The sequence below is a fragment of the Solea solea genome, chromosome 18 (genome assembly GCF_958295425.1).
Source record: "Solea solea chromosome 18, fSolSol10.1, whole genome shotgun sequence".
Lineage (NCBI taxonomy): Eukaryota > Metazoa > Chordata > Actinopteri > Pleuronectiformes > Soleidae > Solea > Solea solea.
Window position 1 is genome coordinate 12664601 of NC_081151.1, and position 20121 is coordinate 12684721.

The 20121-nt window shown below is 40.0% G+C and overlaps 1 protein-coding gene across 1 annotated transcript; it reads right to left on the minus strand.

Moving 5' to 3' along the window:
• Positions 1–960: 960 nt before the first annotated feature.
• Positions 961–19006, minus strand: nol10 (nucleolar protein 10). The gene is made up of 21 exons (XM_058616050.1): positions 18832–19006; positions 18412–18457; positions 18230–18328; positions 18061–18138; positions 17935–17972; positions 16858–16994; positions 16686–16751; positions 15777–15837; positions 15206–15291; positions 13162–13240; positions 12222–12371; positions 11706–11772; positions 10634–10686; positions 8899–9025; positions 6887–6966; positions 6646–6744; positions 5473–5565; positions 4436–4612; positions 2856–3169; positions 2618–2720; positions 961–1413 (listed from the first exon to the last, which is right to left on the minus strand). Exons 1-21 carry the CDS (start codon positions 18895–18897, stop codon positions 1216–1218), a joined length of 2217 nt encoding a protein of 738 aa, XP_058472033.1. The 5' UTR covers positions 18898–19006; the 3' UTR covers positions 961–1215.
• Positions 19007–20121: the final 1115 nt, after the last annotated feature.

Here is a 20121-nt window from a genome sequence, read left to right on the forward strand (position 1 = left end):
AATATGTCCACTGTCCAAAAGAGCCTTGGACAAAGTTTTAAAAGCAGCAGGCTGTTTTAGTTCTGTGGCTGAGTTTTAATCTCGACAAGCAGAAACTGAGACTGACAAGTAAAAAAAAGTTGTTACCCGTTATCTTTCTGATAAGTTCTTATCAGTTGAAAACAACTACCACCTCTAAAAACAAAAGTAGTTGTCACTTACTTTTAGTTTCAGTATCACCTTATCTCATCACACCAATTGCTGGTCTTACTTTTCACAACTGTTTCTCTTTAAGGGTATTAACTGAATCCAAGCAATCTGCAGGGGACATGGCATATGTACATGAATGTCACATAATATAATGTTCTCAGATGCAAATATGGAAGCAGATTCCTTTTGACACAGCTGAAATGCTCATCTGTAAGCATATTTCTTTGGTTAAAAAAAAAAAGCAGAGAAAACATAGCTTTAAATGACTCGTAGCATGTTATCAACTTGGAGCAAACTTCTGGGTGAGTTTGTGACTAAAATACTAACGTAATGGATTCTTCTTCAGTAATGTGTTGTTTGTCCCTTCACAAAAACCAACTGATGGGTCACAGTGAAAAATGCGTGGTGACATTAAATTAGTTCAAATGAGCCTGGGGCCTGGTTTGGTATGCTGAGCGCTGAAATGCACCTCCCTCCCCTTTGAAACCAGCCAACGCAAGAGCAGAGAAGCGTTCACACCATCAGCACACTGGGGGATGGGAGGGACACCCGAGAGGGCCCATTTCCAAGAACTACAGCTGTTGGCTTGGTAAAGGAGGGAAAAAAAACTTTCCTCATTCACATTTTATTCCTCCTCCCCCTCCAACTTGTCACACAAGTTGAAGAGTAATTCACTGCAAAAGAAAGCAGGCAGTACTTTGAACACATTTTAAGTCAATAGGATGAGGTATAGTGTGATTTTAAGCAATAAAAACAAAGGAGAAGAGCAAGTGTTGTAACCAATGTTAATCCCGTGTTGGCTTAACAATATACAATAATAGGAAAAGGATTATTTTACATACACACAATTGTTTTCTCCAAATCTTTAAAACAATAAACTCCACTGAGGAGCAATAGTAAGAAACTTGATCATGATCAAGTCCTCCATTTCCTCTCTGTCAGTTTGTGTCCGCTAACCCTTAAAATTTCCAACATCTCAAAAAACATTTATAAGCAATGCCTGTTCATTTTTCCAGGCTGCTCTCTTCAGTACTGGCCTCTTCCTCTTCCTCCTCCTCCTCTTCCTCTTCCTCCTCCTCCTCCTCTTCCTCTTCCTCCTCCTCCTCTGCTGCCACTCCAGCCTCTTCCCCGGGCGCTGCTCAGGTGTCCTGCTGAGCGCCGCAGCTTCTTCCTCTCCTCGTGGTGCTCATGCTCTGCCTGCTGCTGCTTCCTCTGTTGCTCCGACTGCAGAGGAGCAGATAATTATTTATGATTAACATAAACTTTGAAAAAAATCAAAGGAAGAAAAACAAAACAAAAAAACACATCCCTTTGTATTAGTTCTTTGTATTAGAAACTTGAAGTCCATCTTTTTAATAAAATGTTTAAAATATGCATTTGGGTTTTGCTGCTAGATTATGCTATGCAATATCATCGTCACTTAAGCCAAAGAGTTTTGTTACTCCCATAAGAACATGCAATAATTCATACAAAAAATTTACCTCGCACTACTCGGATCAACTGTGTTCGTTTTTTTTGCATTTCCTCTAGCGATAGTACCCGGTTCATGGTATTTTCAGGTCAATTAAAAAGAATCGACAACATCCTATTAAAAAAAGTCACTTCTTTAAACTTTAAAATTAAACACTTCTTTAATTTTAAGCCTAATTAATCGTGTTTGTGTAGAAATTGACGGCATTTATAGTCAATGACGTAGTTTCTAACACACGTAAATATCCTTAATTTAAGGAAATAAAGTCTCTAAGCCCCTTATCTTCAATGAAGCAACATTTTGGACAATGCTATGCTTCCAGATACGTATCAACAGTTTGAGGAGGGCCCTTTTCTATTCCAACATGACTGGGCCCCAGTGCACAAAGCAAGCACTATAAAGACATGGTTTGATGAGTTTGGTGTGGAAGAACTGTACTGACCCACACAGAGCCCTGACCTCAACCCCATTGAGCACCTTTGGGATGAACTGGAACAGAGATTGTGAGCCAGGGCATTCCCAACCATCATCAGTGCCTGGCCTCATAAATGCTCAACAGAATGAATGGACACAAACTCCCATAGAAACAATCTTGAGGAAAGTCTTCCATGAGGTATGGAAGCTGTTATAGCTGCAAAAGGGGGACCGACTCCATATTAAAGTCCCGTTATGTATTTGAATATGTCATTACAATCCCTGTTGGTTTAATGGTCAGGTGTCCCAATACTTTTGTCCATGGGGTATACTGTATCTTGTATATATGGATGTAGACTAAAAATATTATTTATAAGCCATATTGCCCAGCCTTACAGAAATATTGATTGGATTTATATCGTTTTATATATATATATATATATATATATATATATATGTCTCATTATCAAATTATGTAAAATAGTAAATCGTAAAAAGGTTTTTTCCCACATCACCCAGCCCTACGATGCATCAGCAGTTTACCTTTTTGAGAGTGAAAGTTAGCTGTTTGCTGCCCACTGCAGTGTCGGCCACAATATTGGTTTCAGAATTTTCCTCCAGCTTCAGACGGTCCTCCAGAGATGCTCTGGAAGAACACACACACATTTCTCAGAAGCTACCCGTCACACAGTCCTTATTTAGGCTCTGTAAATGCTGACCTTCAGCTTTAAACATGGAGATGTAAAATTAGATTTTCATTAATTTATAGACAAAGACATACTTCTGTAGTTTCTGCTTGCGTGCCATGTCATTAAAACTTCTGAACTCCTCCCCTGCTTTGATTTGATAAAACTGAGGCTGACTCGTCTTCTTGCCCTTGGCCATGTTTGAGGTCTGCTCTCCTCCGTTCTGCTCCTTCTCCAGCAGGATTGTGTTGCGGTCAGCTTGCTTCCTCTCCTGCCGCCGGCGGTCTCGGCCCTCCTCCCGCAGCAACCGCCGCTGCTCCCGGACCTCATCTACCCAGCTCTTGTCGTCGTCTGAGCTCTCCTCCTCGGAGCTGGCTCGACCCTCGGGCTCGTCCTCATCCTCAGCCGCCTGCACAGAGACATCACAAAGATTAAAAAAATAAATATTAATCTTTCTGGCACAGAAAACAGAACATAAACACACTCCCAGAGTGTACCGCCGACCATGACTGTGGGGACAATGTAGCACTGCAAGCTTAGGCCGGATCCACACAGGAATTCAACTTTCTCTATTCCCTAAACCAGTGGAAAACCAGCCTTGCAAATTCAGGGCCGCCGACCCAGCGTCCTCAGAAACAGGAGGTCCCACAAAGTCTCGGGTCTCATGAGAAACACAAATTGCTTCTTGGCACTACACCCACACACACACGGCTATAAGGTCAACACAGCGATAGCATTATTTTAGATGTTCATCGTGGCAGAGCCGGCAAAAAAGAAACCGCAACCATTGTCGGAGGTAGCGAGGAAGAGGAAAAGACTGTCTGACCGAGCGAGAGGACACACATGAGTAAACATGGGACCAGCTTTTTTTGAATGGTGGGAACTGAAAAACACAGAAGCGTGCAAAATGGACACCGACTGGCAAGGACATGGCTCCAAGGCTTGTGTTCACCAGCTCCGGTGAAAACAAACACACGTGGCAAGGAGAGGGGAAGGGAGGGGGGTGTCATTAATAAAAAAAAGCACTCTGAAACTGTAGGGGGACCTCCATAGAGAAATAAGCAATTTTCCATAAAGCTTGTTCACATAGCCGAGAGGCATTATGGGAGTAACACTACTGCGCATGCTCTATGGGCCGCATAACCCGGAAATAAACCTGGAAGTCAGAAACTTTTTTGGCATATGTGCTGGGTGAGCAACTCCATAGGAATGAACAGAGCCAAACAGGTGGTGCTCTATCCAGTTATATCCATCCTCCCTCTCCACTTACCGGTCGCATCGTGCTGACGTTTTTGTTGTTTTTACCCCAGTACAACGACAGTTATTGCCACCAAAGAAGCCATTTTTTTGTAAACATTGTTACAATGTTCAAGTTTACCTGCTTCTTCCCAGGAAGAAGATGTCAGATACTCCACAAATAACAGCACCCGTCCACGCCGTGCCACGGAAAAACCGGCCAATGTAATGCGAGATGTGAGCTAAACACGAGATTTTCATTTCAACATGGCGGCGGTGAAGCAACTGCTCGGAATCAGCAAATTTTGATCACATCACGCCCGGAAGCCCTGCTGGCTAAAAGCTTGTTCCTATGTAACACGCAAGAAGGCAAAAGTAGAATAAGTAGCAGTTCAACTGTGGATTGAATTTTTACACCTGCTGAGAGTGTCAGTGTTACCTGCTGAGATGCTGCAGCCTGCTGAGCCAGCAGACGTAGCTTCTTCTTCCTCTTCTGCCCGACCTTGGAGACGATGGGGTTGAGCAGGCGGAACTCCTCGCTCTGCTCGTCCACCTGGTAATCCGGGTTTTCGAACATCACCTTGAAGCGGTCGTCGCTCAGGATGCTGGGGAGAGCCTTGATTTTCAAAAGTCAATATGGTGGGAATGATTAGAGTGGATGGCTAGACAGAGGATGCAGATTCAGAATATTGTTTCTTTTGTATTAGAACTTTTTTTGGTTCATGTTTTAACTGAACCAAACAACAACAATCATTTTCAAACTGAAATCACAATGTGAAGAATGCAATCAGCAAATAACAGAGACTGCCATTTATTGCAAATTGTGCCATAAAGATCACACATGACGAGAGCAAATCTGTTGAGCAAATGATGTAGCAACTAATTTACAGCCATATTTTCCCTTATGTAATGTTGGTAACTTGATAAAATAATTTCCAAAATTTAGTGAAACATTTTTTCACATTATTTAAAACATATACAAATAAATCTCAATTTAAAGCTTGGGAAAATTCTGCAAATTTGGACGAAGACCCCAGAAAAACCTCCAGTGATCCATCAGTGGGTCCCGACCCAGACTTTCGGAACCACTGTTGTAGGCCAATTCAAAGCAAATCTGTAAGTTCTCAACTTTTTTCAACTAACTATTGATTCAGTGGTTATTGAACAGAAAGTTGACTTTAAAAATTATATCCAAAATCAACTCAAAATTGCAAATACCTGTCACAAAAAGTCACTATTAGGTGTTTGCCCCCAAACATTTAGGCCTTTTTTTCTTACAAATAAGACTCAGGATAAATATAGGGTCAGATGGTAGCACCATGCATACAGTACACCTGGACAACAATGTCGACATTAATAAAACCAGAAAACAAAAATATAAATAATAAAGGTCATGAAACGAGCAGCACCAAGTATCTCTGTAGAACAAATGGAGAATAAAGCACCTTGATGTGATAGTAATCTGTGTTTACTCACCTTGCCCTTCTTTTTCCTGGATGCCAACTCTGCTTCATCATCACCCTCATCCATCAGCTTCAGAGCCAGATCCTTGTTCACCTTGGGCAGTTTCTGTCTCAGGCAGACAGTAGAATGTTTGATTACACAGGGAGCAAAAAAACAGATCCAACCAGCTTGATTAGGGAACCATCACACGCAATGTTTTTTTGCATTAAACATACAACTTGTAACATTTTTGTATTCAAATACCTAAAAGTCTATAGTTCCATATTTTGTTGAGTAGCGTACCTGGTAGGTCTGCAACAACTAGTCGATTAATCAGTTTGAGTGTTACAAATAAAGCAAGTTCTCTGATTTTTCACCTTCGTAAAAGTGATTTTTTTCTCGTTTCTTTGCTCCACATAACAAAGAAACCATTATAACTAAATACATTTGGTTTGTGGACAAAACAAGAGATTTGAGGTTTTGGGAAAAAAATGGATCATCATCAAACTAAATTTGGTGATTTTACATGAATTATCACTAACGTCAGTATTAAGATGAAGTATTGTGATCACAGCTGATTAGTAATTAATTAATGACACACTGCAAAAATGATTTTCAAGAAAGTAAACTAAGCCTTGTTTCTTGGGAAATTGTTCTAATTTTCTTGCCTAAAAGATTTGCACTAAAATAATCCCATTATAAGAGAAAATATCTAAATTAGTCTTAAATCATCATTTTCGGAGCAGTGATGAAATTGACGTCAATAGCAGTCAATGGCAGCCATTGAGTTAATAAGGGCATTACATCTTACTTCGAGCTTTAATTGCTGCTCCTAGTTTGTGTGTTCACTGCTCGTCTGTATTAAATATGTGTGGTGTGTGTGCAAATAGAAAAATTTATAATGCATGAATTCTTAAAGTCAGCTTAAGCAAGAACATAGACTAATGTTAAGTAAATATTTCTTACATAACTGAATTTCTTTGCTTGTGAAAAGTGCAACTTTCTCATAGCTTTCTTAAATATTGGCCAGTTTTGTGTTTTAAGGCACATTACAGTCAACAGTTGTAGATTTACAAGCTAATTTTAAATACTATAAGATTCATTTTCTTCAAAAATAAAAATAACATTTAAATTAGGGTAAGAATATATGAAAAAAATATACACTCAACAAAGTGGCTGAACCTTTAATGACTTAGGTCCTCTCACCTTGATCTGCACTCTCTGAGTCCTTGACTCCTCAATCTTCTGTCGGATCTTATCCTTGCGATACTCGTCGTACGCAAAAGGATTGACCATACTTTTGACCTGCAGCCGAGAACAAAAAACAATCAAACAAACAAACAAACATCATAACGGTCAAAACCAAGCGTTCCATTTTTTCATAATAACAGCACAATAGATATTTCACATAAATGAAAGGTTGAGACTCAGGTAATGACCATCATACCTTGTGATAAAGCCGTATGTCCATAAAAAAGCCATGCATGTAAGCTCTCAGGAGAGATGATCCCACCAGGTGAGACAAACCTGACACAAAGAAGGGAAATAAAGTGATAAATAAAAAAAAGTACAAAGTAAAAATGATTAACCATTCGATTCTAAACTATTTCTGATTCAAAATCATTTTTTGATCCAAAATGGATTCAGTACATATAGTGGCTAATTTGAGGGTCTAGTCTGCTGTCGTCGTGAAATTAGAGGAAAGGGTTTACAAGATTAGAAAGCTTTTATATTTGAAAAAAGGAAAAGTAAACACAAGCAAATGAAAATGTTTGCATTTATTAAGCTGAACAAGTATCCTGGGTATAACCTGAAAAGGTTATGTTGAGGGTATGTTTCACTTAAAACAGAAGCCTTTGTTTTCTACTTAATTAATCAATAATTTATTCTTTTTTCTTAGTTTTTAATTAATTTAGAATCATTCTGGTTTACACCTGAAAAAAAGGGGTTTAGGGGTTTAATTATGCTTTAAGCATGCACATCATGGGTACATAACTATCTTGCATAATTGCCCTGTAGTAAATGGTTGATTACAGGCACATTCGTTCTGAGAAAATATGTCACATGAGCACTACTGAGACAAACCAACCAAAGAGTTCAGTCACTTCCACCCTGTGATTAGTTTCTCCCTGGTGGAAAATGGAACAGCACGCTGCTGTGATTACTTTCGAAAAACTGCAAACATTAAAATGAGAGGGGACACTGAATGTGGGAGTGAGTGCTCTTCCCAGGAACTTTCATCAGTCTGCCTGCTGCTGACTGGAGGTTACATAACAGGGTGACACTACACGGCTCCTGTAAATCAACACCGCTGTTCCCCTGCCTGCCTCCCCCTCCTCTCCATTCATTCCACATCAGCCAACCACCTTTTAGCTTCTTGTCATTTGATCTCCTCACTGCTGAGCCTGCATTCCAATGTTCATTCAACCCTTCCAAGTGTCTACTCCCTGACTCTGGGGTCTGCAACATGTGGCTCTGGAGCATCATGTGGCTCTTTTGCTTCTCTGCAGAGGCGCTCTGAAGCTTTGCCATAAAATTACATTAAAATGAATAATTAATAACTGAATTTAAAAAAAAGAATTTGATTTTGTAAACTGAGATATGAATAGTCTATGGTGCTGGTGCCTTCTCCACTAAAGCAGAGGTCTCAAACTTTGGACCCGCAAGCCACACTCACTAAATAGTCAGTGGCCCCTCCCGGTCTTGAGTTTGAGACCCATGGCCTGCACTAAAGGAGCTTAGTCTTACATTTCTCTACTGTATTCCTCTATATTCGCTATTTTGAATCCAAAAAGAGAAAATGTTCAATTAAGAAGTATAATTTTGCATTAACAGATCTGAGTGCTGTAATCGGCAATGCTGCTTTTCCAGCTTTAACTGAAAAGTACCAAGCTGGAGAGGAATAAGAACTTCTGCAAAAAGTGGATCAAATAATAATATTCACTATGATAGTGACTGAAATCTCAAAACATTGCAAATGGAAGACACTTTCATTGAAATATCATCTAATTCAAAGCTTTTTTTCATAGGTCAAATATATTTTGCGGCTCCAGACAAATTGTATTTAGTGAAAGAAGAGAAATATGGCTCTGGCTCAGAATGTACAGGAAACGGAGCAGGAATCAAACCCACAACCTTTGAATTGAAAGACAACACTGAACTACTGTCGCCAAAAAAGATGACAGAGCATTACAGTTGATTCCTGAAACACAAACTATTTGACTTACAAAGAATAAGTCTTGTGGGGAAATTCTTGAATAAACAGTGTGGATATTTAGGCCAAGATTTCCATACTCCATAAGTTGTTAAGAGTTTGGTATGATGAGCAGCATGAGTATAAGATTATGCATATTCCCATGCAGAATCTGTTAAAGGTGAGAAGGTTTAGTTTAGCTAGCAGGGCTGGGACCACATTTTGATTTACATCTATTGACTACAAAAATAGGACAAAGGTCTCACCAAGATTTTCCAGGTCTTTCCGGGTGACGAATTTATAGTCATCGTATACTGTGCTCTCTGGACTCTCCTCCAGCTCCTCTGTCAGGTTGTCAAGGAAGGAGCACCACCGAGGCGCAGGGCCCAGGGCCTAAACACACACACACACACACACACACACACACACACACACACACACACACACACACACACACACACACACACACACACACACACACACACACACACACACACACACACACACACACACACACACACACACACACACACACACACACACACAGGTGCAGGGTTCAAATTTACACTGCTGAGTAAGTACAAGGTCTGTCATGCATTTGTTGAGTCATAAATAGCCAAAGTGTCCAGGTTAATGTTTCATTTATAGTCAGGAATGACTGAGCTTCTCTCTTTTTATCTTCTTGGGACTGTAGAACTGTGCCAATTTGTAACCCAACATAGGAGGGACAAAAAATGCTGCTATTCTTGTAATCTGATTCGTTGTGGGCTTGTGGTATGAATCAATGATTAATACATCCATTCATTTTCTACCACTTTATCTTCCACGTTAGGGTCACAGTGTTCACTTGAACCACTCCCAGCTGACATAGTGCCAGTCCATCACAGAGATCTACAATCATTCACTCAACCCTATGGTCAATTTAGAGTGTCCACTTAACCTCTGCATGATGTTTGACTGGGAGGAAACTGGAGAACCCAGAAAAAACCCACTTGCACACAGAAGAACATGCAGATTCTAAACAGAAAGGTTCTTGGTTGCAAACCTGAGTCCGTTTGCTGTAAGGCAACAGTGCTAGCCATTCATCCACCATGTCACCTAAATCACTCAAGCCTAAAGAAATATTCAGAACTTCCACTAATGTAACACTGATTATCTCATCAATAATTGCATGAACTGTCAGTCAAAGACCAAAAAAAGTTTAATGGCTCTGAAAAGTGGATCCATGACCTGATCAACAAGATAGTACAAAGCACAAATATTGTTCTTATTTGTTTTTACTGTTTTAATCCCCGAGTACATGCATGTGCAAGGGTGATTTATGTAATTGTGATGTTCAATCTGAAAAGTGACTGCATTTTTGCTCGTTGAGTGGAATCCATTCAGTCAACACTGACGTTGATGTTATAAGGCATCACATTTTGGGGCAAAGGTCAGTGACTACAGCCTACAGCACCTCGTCATTGTTTAGTTTTTATCAATAAATTGATAGCGGCAAGACACTACTGCCCAGATGTTATGTCAGAAGTCGGGGAGGGTTGAGAGAGCAGGTTTTCAACATGACGCACTGTTCTAACGATTTGTTTGTTTTCTGAGATACCAACCTGTCAATATGAAGTAGGTCTAAGAACAGGATGTGCTCAAAGATAACGGATATATATTGCATATATTAATCAAAATCTAAGTATATGACAAAAGTACATCACCCGTATCGCCAGCCCTATGTGTCAGTACAGACCACCTAACTCCCCAGGGGGGTTCCATGTGAGGAGCAGATAAATGATGGGAAAAACTAAAGGCCACCAAACCCTTGTGTTTTTCTTGCTCCCAAATATGTTGATAATGATCACCTGCAACACCAAGGCTTGTAAACACAGCTGCTCTGTAGCACCTTACATCCTTTATAGCACCGTAAAAAAAGGTGTCTGGGATATGTGGGCACAGCATCTGATCAACAGGATGTCTGGTTGTAAAATTACACTTGAAAGGCTGCCAACTCACCGGGATGTAGAATGTGTTCATCTTGGGATCTTCATTGGCAGTGAAGAGCATACCTGTAAATACACAACATGCAGGCAAATTAATGTGGACAGAAAAATAACTAATATCATCTGAGACTTTAATGTACTCATGCACACTTGAAACTCTGGTATGTAAAACACGACATTACATTCAGCTTATGAGTCCTAAGTCTTCAGTTACAGTGTTCACTTATATTAGATTGCTCAATATTCCCTTGTGTTGCATGTGTGTGTTACATTGCATAGAGACATTAAAGCTGCAGTGTGTAACTTTCGGTGATTCGGTGATGATGTTACCATTAGTTGTTTGCTGTGCCCTTGATCTAAAAACAGGTTATGCCAAGCAAAACTATCATCCTCACTCAGGGAGCGTTTGTGTGTAAACAGTAGCATTGCCGGGGCGGGCAGAGCCAAGAGGCATTTATCCTGTCAAACCGCTGAAGGACTGCGTTTTTTGAGCAGTAAAATTCCCTTCCGACTTTTCATGGACACTTCTTTGTGTACATTTAAACTCCAACTCTGACTCCAAGCATGAAGCTCATCACAAACTAAAATAATACTTTCAATACAACGTGAATGCCACCTCCAGTTTTTTTTTTCTTGCGTTAAATGACTGGCACAAAATGACAGACTATGTAAGACAAAGAAGTCTAACATGAATGTGAAATGAACTATGAGACAGTGACACCTGGAGGAGTAGCAGGGCTGCTTCAAGTTATGTCATGAAGTGTCGAGTCTGCTTTGCTTTCAAAATAAAAAAAGCGTTTTATCCAAATACAACAGTTGCTATTTATGTTGGAATATAAAGCCTATAGAAATGTTTTAATAAACTTTTCTATCCCTCTGATCTAATACATTCTTAGATACAATGCAATTGTCTCTTTAAATATCAGGTCACAATGCAGACAAATGAATAGCCTGAATTAAAAAGTGTCAAAGTTAAATATATGTTATGGCCCTGAATCATGATCTAATTGAATTGCCACTGAGACACGAGCACTTCCACAGTAGAAGCATTTAACATGTCGTAATTTTGTCAACGTTATTCTTACCTGAATGAGGGTAGATGCACACGTCATTAATGTTGGCCTCAGGCTGTATGGATGAGAACACCTTGCCCTGTTATAGATACAAATAGAATACAAAAAAGGATTATCTTCTTGCTTTTGTTGGCCAAATGCTTTCAATGTGTGCGTTTCATGCTATGAGATCAGATAAACGAAACTGTGTGAGAATGTGGGGTTTTCTGAAGCATGCACGTTGACATGTGATAAGGACTTTTAGTTGTACTTGAATCGACTACTAAATGAATCCATGACTTTTCTGGTTATCAAATATTTGGTTTGTTAGTTAGAAGACATATTGTGTGGTTTCAGCTACCAATATGAGGATGTATTCTAGTGTAAATAATTGTGAGGTTTGGAAGACAGCAAAACGGATCTGTACCATTGCCTGAACCAAAACAGATTTATCCGTAATAAAAATGAATTTAAGTATGCTTGAGACTACCAACATAATGTAATGAAACAGCGCTTCATGATTCTTGTGCAGCACACAGAAGGTCTTACATTGTTTTTGTTCCACATTTTTATAATCTTGGAGTCAGCAGAAACAACTAGATCCAGTTGATTGTGGAAGTCGAGGGACTTGATTGGCAGGTTGTAGAAATGGTCTTTGACCAGCAGGGGCTGGCTGGAGCGCAGGTCATACAGGAGCACCTTCAACACAAAAGGGTGATTAGATTAAAACAATTAGCCAATTAACCTCTACATGTTTTTGAACTGCAGCAATGCGAACCGGGAAATCATCTTGCTGTGAGGTTTACAAAACCTACGTAAAATAATATTGATGAGCAGATGCATGGATTATAAAAAATATTTAAATTTTTATCACTACTGTTAGTGCAGCTGAAAATGGTGCAGTTTCTTCCTGACTTCCTGGACATGCTGTAAAAAGTGTTCTTAAAACTGCACTCTAGAAAGCTTGCAGTCAAAGTGCAGGGAATAAAGAGAATCATGTTTATGATTAACCGTCATGGGAGATGCATCCAGGATGCATTTTAATGCCAGGTGTAAACAGACATAGTTCATTTTGTGATCGGATAAGTGAGGACAGATGCCAACACCAGGTCCGAAAGTAGGCCTTTGGAAAAGTATGGAACTTTGTCTGGCCTCAGCCAATTCATCGAGAGCTGACCAAAGAAAGGACAAAGAGGAGAAATTTCATGTCATGCTGGCGGCTAGGTATTAACAAAACATATAATGAAGCTACAGCCTATTGATACTGAGGGCCCGTCCCTGTTTTTACAGGGAACTTTTTGAAAACGATAAAGAAAAAGATTGTTTACGTTTCCCGCCATTTCTGTCTGGACGTGGAGTTTCAAACACCAGTGCAGGAGTGACTGCAAACCGTGTCCCACTTCATTAAATGATTAGCACCAAAAGTAAATTAAGTAAATTAAGTAAAAAATAAAAAATAAAAACAATGAACACAGTGCGTTTCCCTCACCTGTCCTGTGCTGGTTCCTACTGCCATTGTGAGGGAGCCATTAAACTTCAGTGCACTGATGTACGGCAGACTTTTAACTCTGTTGACAAAAACACAAAGTACATCAACGACAGAGGAGTCACAACAGCAAAACTAAGTCATGTTGATAGACAGACTGGATGACCAAGTAACAGCAATCAGACGTGAGGTGGATATTTCTGCCAAGATGAAACACAGATTGCTTTGCAGCACAGATAAAGGCAGTGAAGAAAAAAAGCCATGTGGTTTGTGGACGCATGATATTATCAGTACACACTTGTGTGTGTATACATATAGTAGCGCTGCACAATAAATCGTTAATCTATCTTCATCACCATATAAACGTACGTGTTTAAACATATCACAAATGACTGCGATTAATGTTTACCCCACATTTAGTCGGCAGTGGCGTGCTCACTGCGAGTTTGTGGGGACCGTGCACCCCCACAGTGAACAGTGTATAGCACGCATTGCTTCTTAACTTCACAATCATTAACCCTCTTTGACCATCATGATAATCAGGCTACCTGGATTTATTTTGATTTTATGGCTGTAGTATTGTAGTATAAATGTTTAATGAGTTAGTGCTTCTGCCCCTTTGTCCAAGATAACTTTCACTTTTGATATCTGGCAGTTGGTTTTTATGGTACTGAGAAGCTGATGTCACAAATATGTTAAGTGTTGGTGAAAAGCCGCTCAGCGAAAGTCTTGAGGGCTACATGAGGGTCGCTGGGTGCTGTACCAATTTCAGCTGACATAGGGCGAAAGGCGGGACACACCCTGGACAGATTGCCAATCCATAGTTTTTGAATCTTCTAGATATCACAAACGGTCTAGGACAGGGGTGCTCAGTACGTCGATCGCGATCTACCAGTCGATCGCAAAGGTAGCGTGGGTAGATCGCATAACGTTAAAAAAAAATAGACTTCAGCCTATCATCCATCCTGTCACTTGATTGATATACAGGGCAGCCAGTCAGCTGACTTTTTCTGACACTTAGGTCACTGCGCATGTGCAAACAACGGCGCTAAGTGCAGCAGCAAAACTAACAAGATAGCTAGCGAGTTACCTCCAATTTTTCTCTTGAACTTAAGAAAGGGTATAAAAATGAGTGGGGGAGCTGGACCAAGTTAAAAGACAAAAACGTATCACTTTCATACAGAATGGGAGGATGGCTTTTGTTCACGATGACATTTTCGAAGTGCGTTTGAAGATCATTTGTTAGTGTGCTTGAGGCTGGCTGTCAGCAGCTACTGTGCTGATTCCATTCAGTGCAAGTCATCAGAGTAAAGTCAGGTAATGACAAAAAATGTACATAGTTAATTGTGTTGTGTTGTGCAATATGGGCTCATGTGGTTATGCAAGGTACATCAACATACATTGTACATATAAAGAATTCTCAATATATTTATAAATAAATATATGTTTTGCATTTTTGTAGTAGGTAGATCATTTAGACTTGGTCATTTTATAAGTAGCTTGCATGCTGAAAAAGTGTGAGCACCCCTGGTCTAGGAGTTACAGTAATGAGAAGCACGCATGCCAAATCCTGTCGGCGACGAGGCTCAGTGTTTTCTCCATTATTCACTTGGTGAAACTCTTGTTTTGTTTAAATCTAAGGTTAGAGTGTGTATTTTGCCATTCTCTCCTTTCCTCCTGCCCAGTTCTGTATCTCGGACACACAAGGAGTAGAGAGAAAGTCAACTCGGGTAAACAATGAGTTTAAACCAGGCTGAAATATCAGTGCATGTGACTATCACTTGACTAATAATCTAACCGAGCGGTTATGTGCGTCTATACTGGGCAGCTAAGAAAAAAAAGAAAGACATGGGACTTCATGCAAGGAGTTCTGTGACTCTTTATTTTCTTGGTATTGGTTATCGACCCAATCTTTCCCAATATATTGGCATATTGGATATTGGCAAAAAGTCCAATATCAATATTGTGCATCCCTAAAGTGGTTCTGTAAGCATTGTCAGTCTGACATTAGCTGAAATCATTCAGTGTTCAACAGTCTGGTACTCACTCTGTTCCTTCAGTGAGGCTGCTCAGGGCACAGTCCAGTGTACCCACTTTGTTCCGGACACGAGGGTCCCAGCATTCCACCCTTCCCTGGTGATCCAAGAGAAGAATGGTAAATGGTTAAAGGTCTGTATTTATAAAGCAACATAATCATAATAAGAGCCATTCAACCTGTTCACACAGCACATTTTTGTCCAGCATTTTCTTCTATTACACATCATTCATAGCCATTCACACACTGCCAGCATAGCCATCAGGAGCAACAGGGGTTAAATGTCTTGACCAGGGACACATCGGCATGTGGGAATCAAACCCTCAACTCTTTGTTGTTGGAAGACAACTGGCTCGACCTGGCTTGTCTGTTAGTGGTTTTTCTCTGTTGAGTCATGTTCAATGTAACTAATGTGCTGTAAACAACTAACATAGCAGAGCAATGCATCACAAAATGTGTTTCATCCTCAGAGTGTTCATTTATCAATGAACAGTCAGTGTTTTACTTGAGCCTGAGTAATAACTGCCTCATTTCACACACGCACGCACACACACGCACACACACACGCAGCTATGGCACTTACCTCTGAGGAGCCTGTGGCAAACAAATGATGGACGGGGTTAATGTCACACACATTGTTCCCTCTGGAAGAGTTGAGGAAAAAAAGGCATCATGAACATCAGCTGAGCGTCATGACAACAAAAAGCTCATCAGTTAATGCCAGACTGCACTACAGTAGAACAACAACGTAAATATAATAAGCATATTTTAGAGTTTAAGTGATAGTTAAAGTTTTTTTTAATTATTATTTTTTTTTTTTAAATGGGGTTGTACATGTAGTCAGCATCTTACTTAAAAGTGCATCTTCAGAGAATGTTTGCTGCTTAATCTGCCAAGAAGAAACTGGAATATGTGTTACTTTGAAAACCTCTCACTCCCCCACCAAAGTCCATAGAGAAAATCAGCATTTTTACATCACAGCACAAGGAAGTTGTTGATCCAGTGCTGCTTTTATAATTAAGTTCAAATGTGATAAAGTTCAAAGATTTTGTGAATTTAGTATTTGAAACCTCATCTGGATTTGGATGATAAGAAAAAATTAAGGTGTAACCTTGTAAAATGTTCACAAGGTGCTACACATCTAACCTGTGACAGCTCTGATCAGAGAGAACAAACCAAGCCTCTGACAGTGTTATTGCCGCTGATAGTCACTGCTTGTTTTCCCTGATCACAGACAAGAACAGTGCAAATGAGAAATAATACACACACACACGCACGCACACACACACACACAGATATAAAAACAAATGCCCAGCCAACGTGCAAGAACCAAAACCAAAACCGATCATCTCAAAATATGTCCTGCTTTTGTGATGTATGCAAGACTCTGACTATGTGTAAGTACATAACATAATCATATGTTAAAAAGCCTAAACTATAACTTTAATTACAACAATTATCAGAGAAATATCAATAATCACAGAAAACTTACACAGCATCAGTCTGGAGTGAGTTGAGGAAACGTCCTTGTTCCAGGTTCAGTCTGAAAACCTCTGAGCTGAAAAATTAACATGAAAAAACAAAAGCACAATTACTAAACCATCATGGGAGACATGCACAGGATAAATGACAGTATCAGCAGTATCAGTCAATCACACTCTCACCTTGCACCAACAAAAAAGATGTCACAGGAGGGATAGTGGTAAGAGAAGTCCCTTCCAAACTTTGGAATACGTGTCTTGTAGTAGCGTCCGTGCTGTGAGTGGAACTCTACATAACGGTCACAGTGAAGAAACACCAGCTGCACACACCCACGAGAAAACACATGATTAATTAAACTAAGCATTTCAAGGAGGTTGGTGTGACACAAAGACACAACTTTGCATTAACTTTGCAGGAGTAATAAGTAAATTAAAGCCATCACCAGCTAAGATTTTAATGACACCGCCGCCAGTTTTTTTTAAATTATTTTTCAAGGCGCTGACAGTCAGTGCTCACTGAACTGTGCCAAAACCCGGCCTGATACATGGATGGTTGTTCTCACTGAAAACACGGCTGCCAATGGGATTTTTGCCAGTCACTTAAATTGCTGACCTTAGAAAAGTCTACATGTTATGTTAAGAATCTGATAAAAATTAAGAGTCACTTTATCTCACCATTAGGCAGCCTTTTTCCTATGTAAACTGAAGATCACAAACTGCTCACTCAGCAGCACCAAAGTCCAAAACATGTGTTTCTAGCTCACAGAGACACCGGAACTGCTGGTCTACTTAGGTTATTCCAAAAGAAGGACTTCAGACATCAGAGTCACAAAATAAAGCAATTGGACTTAATGATGGAGGCAGCAGTGGAACGAAAATTCCTGTGTCCAGTGATTTAAGATCGCTGGATTTCTCTATGAACTTTGGTGGTGCACATAATAAGTGGTTTACAAGCTCCTACCAAAAGGTTGTGTAACAGCAAGTAAACATGGCAAATAGGTTTTGTGAGCTACCATAGATTTGTTTTTATTAGGCAAGCCTTTTGTTGAAATCGGTGTTTTTTTCTGTTGATTTGCAAGGCTGGTTCTGGAAGATGGCAGCACACTTTGCAAAGTTCAAACGGATAATATGATAATATGCCAATAATTCATACAACAATTTAAAAAACCTGGATTAAGTGATAAAATGGTTCTAATTATAAAAACCACTATTCAAAAAGCTCTGGCATAGTGTCGGGGCAACACAAGCCCAATGTCTTACCTTTGAGTAGTCATCAGACAGGATGTCAAATGCAACGACTTTGGGGGAGACAAAAATCAAACCTGTCAAATTCAGTCCTCACTGACAAGAAAGCCAAGGAACATGTGAATACATCTACTGACTTACCATCTGAATCCAGACAGCGCTCAAACTTCAGGGACAGTTGATATGTGTCATAACAGCGAATCCTGGGCTTGTAAGTTCCTAAAACCATGAACAGAAGATTCAAAAATCAAAGACATGAAACGACAACATAAATGTTCTCTCTAAGCTCACTGTCCAGAGCTCATCCTACCTACTGCCAAGATGAACTGCCCATCTCTGGACACTTTGATTGAGGTGCACACTGTGGGCATCTCAAAGTCCTGGATGAGCTCGATCCTGCGCTGGAGGTCTTAAGGAATCAATCAAAGAAAATATAAGTCAGAAATGATGGCATGTATGATTAAAGTGTATCAACAGTAACACTCAACTCACCAACATCACTCTTTTGTAGCTGTCTTTTCTTCCGATCTGAGAGCCACTGTGTTAAAGGAAGACATATGAGGATGATGTGACATATAGATAAGTATTAAATCAAAGTACATGTCTCATAGGCGTGTGGTTTATTTTAGTGTAGGTACATCACTTACTGAGGTGAGAAATGTGTATGATGATGGATGAAGGCTGGACTAAGTGTTAACTGATGTCCAACTTTATACACGTGTTTGCTTATTCACATGATAGGTTACAATAAATCTGTTTGTTAGTGAATATACTGAAAATAATACTGTTTCTCACAAAACGCACTGTTGGGAATGCTTTTGTGAGCATATTAGTTGTTAGCAAACTAGCTTGGTTAGTGGTGAGCAATAACTTCATATAAACGTCGCTTTAAGATCAAGACAAGCTTCTTACCTCTGGAAGAGACTTCCCATGGCTTAAATTATAAATCTTTACATCATTAACACTCGATATCTGCATTGTAGAAAGTGAGTTAGACACTGGTCGCACATAACACTTAGAACGACACACTAGAGTACTGCCTTAACACGTTTTTGCTCCGATGCAAAAACAGGAAGTAGAGGGAGTGTTGCCGACATGGGTCCGGATAGAAACTACACCGAGTGAGCACAGTTCCCATTCAACCCTTCTTCTCCTTCTTTTTGTTTTACGGCGGTTGGCATCCATCTATAGGTGCATTACCGCCCCCTTCTGCTCCAGAGTGTGAACCAGAAAAAAGGCCACCCTAACAACATACACTCACATACACACACTCTTACCCTATATATTTTCCCCATTTCTGTCCTACTTTATATCCTATAAAGCCCTGTATCAATTAATAACTTCACTACTATGACCTGACTCGTGCTTTCTCACTCATTTCCATTATTCCCTTTAAATTAAATTCTTGATCCCCTAATTTTCTTGGACTATTTCTCATCACCTCTCTATATGACTCATATGCCCTACACCTCAAAAGTACATATTCCACAGATTCCTCCTCTTCCTGACACCTCTCACACCGTCCTGTCGATGCTTCCCTACCAATTTAAGTGACTTATTCATTGCACAGTGCCCTAGCCTTAACCTCATTATCACAACCTCCTCTCTCATGTGTCCCATACCTGCCCTACTGCCCTGATGCTGTTTTGTATTTGATATAAATGCCTCCCTCTACCCTCTCTATCCCACCTCTCTTGCCATATTTGATTGATTCTCCCCAGATGACACTCTTAACCTCAGCATTACTGACACTCACTTCCATTTCTACTCTCCCTTTCCTTAATGCCCTCTTTGTTAATTCATCTGCCCTCTCATTCCCCCTCACCCCAACATGCACTGGTACCCACATAAATCTAACCTGACCCTCTTTTTTCATTATTCTAGTAACTGACTGAAGAATTTCATATAACATGTCTTGCTGGCTATTAGAAGGAAATGATTTCACGCTCGATAGAACTGATGAAGAATCTGAGCAAATCAGTACCTTGTTGTGTCTAGCGTCTTCCACCCATCTTAATGCTACCAACACTGCCAGCATCTCCACCGTGTAGACCCCTAACATATTTGACGTTCTCCTACTTACCCCAATTCTCTTCACTGGTACAGCCACCCCAAAATCCTGTCACTCCTGTTTCAGGTTGCTTAGCTCCAGTATAAAATCATTATACTCTCCCATTATATATACCAATATATACCTGGTAC

Bases quoted from the DNA above. Each gene is read 5' to 3' on its own strand.
- nol10 (XM_058616050.1), bottom strand. From the start codon at position 18,897: ATGCAGATATCGAGTGTTAATGATGTAAAGATTTATAATTTAAGCCAT. The intron at 16,752-16,857 runs GTGAGAGTGTGA...TTAATTTTTCAG, and splicing joins ATCTTTTTTGTTGGTGCAAG to CTCAGAGGTTTTCAGACTGA. The intron at 3,170-4,435 runs GTAACACTGACA...GTCTCTGTGCAG, and splicing joins AGGCTGCAGCATCTCAGCAG to GCGGCTGAGGATGAGGACGA.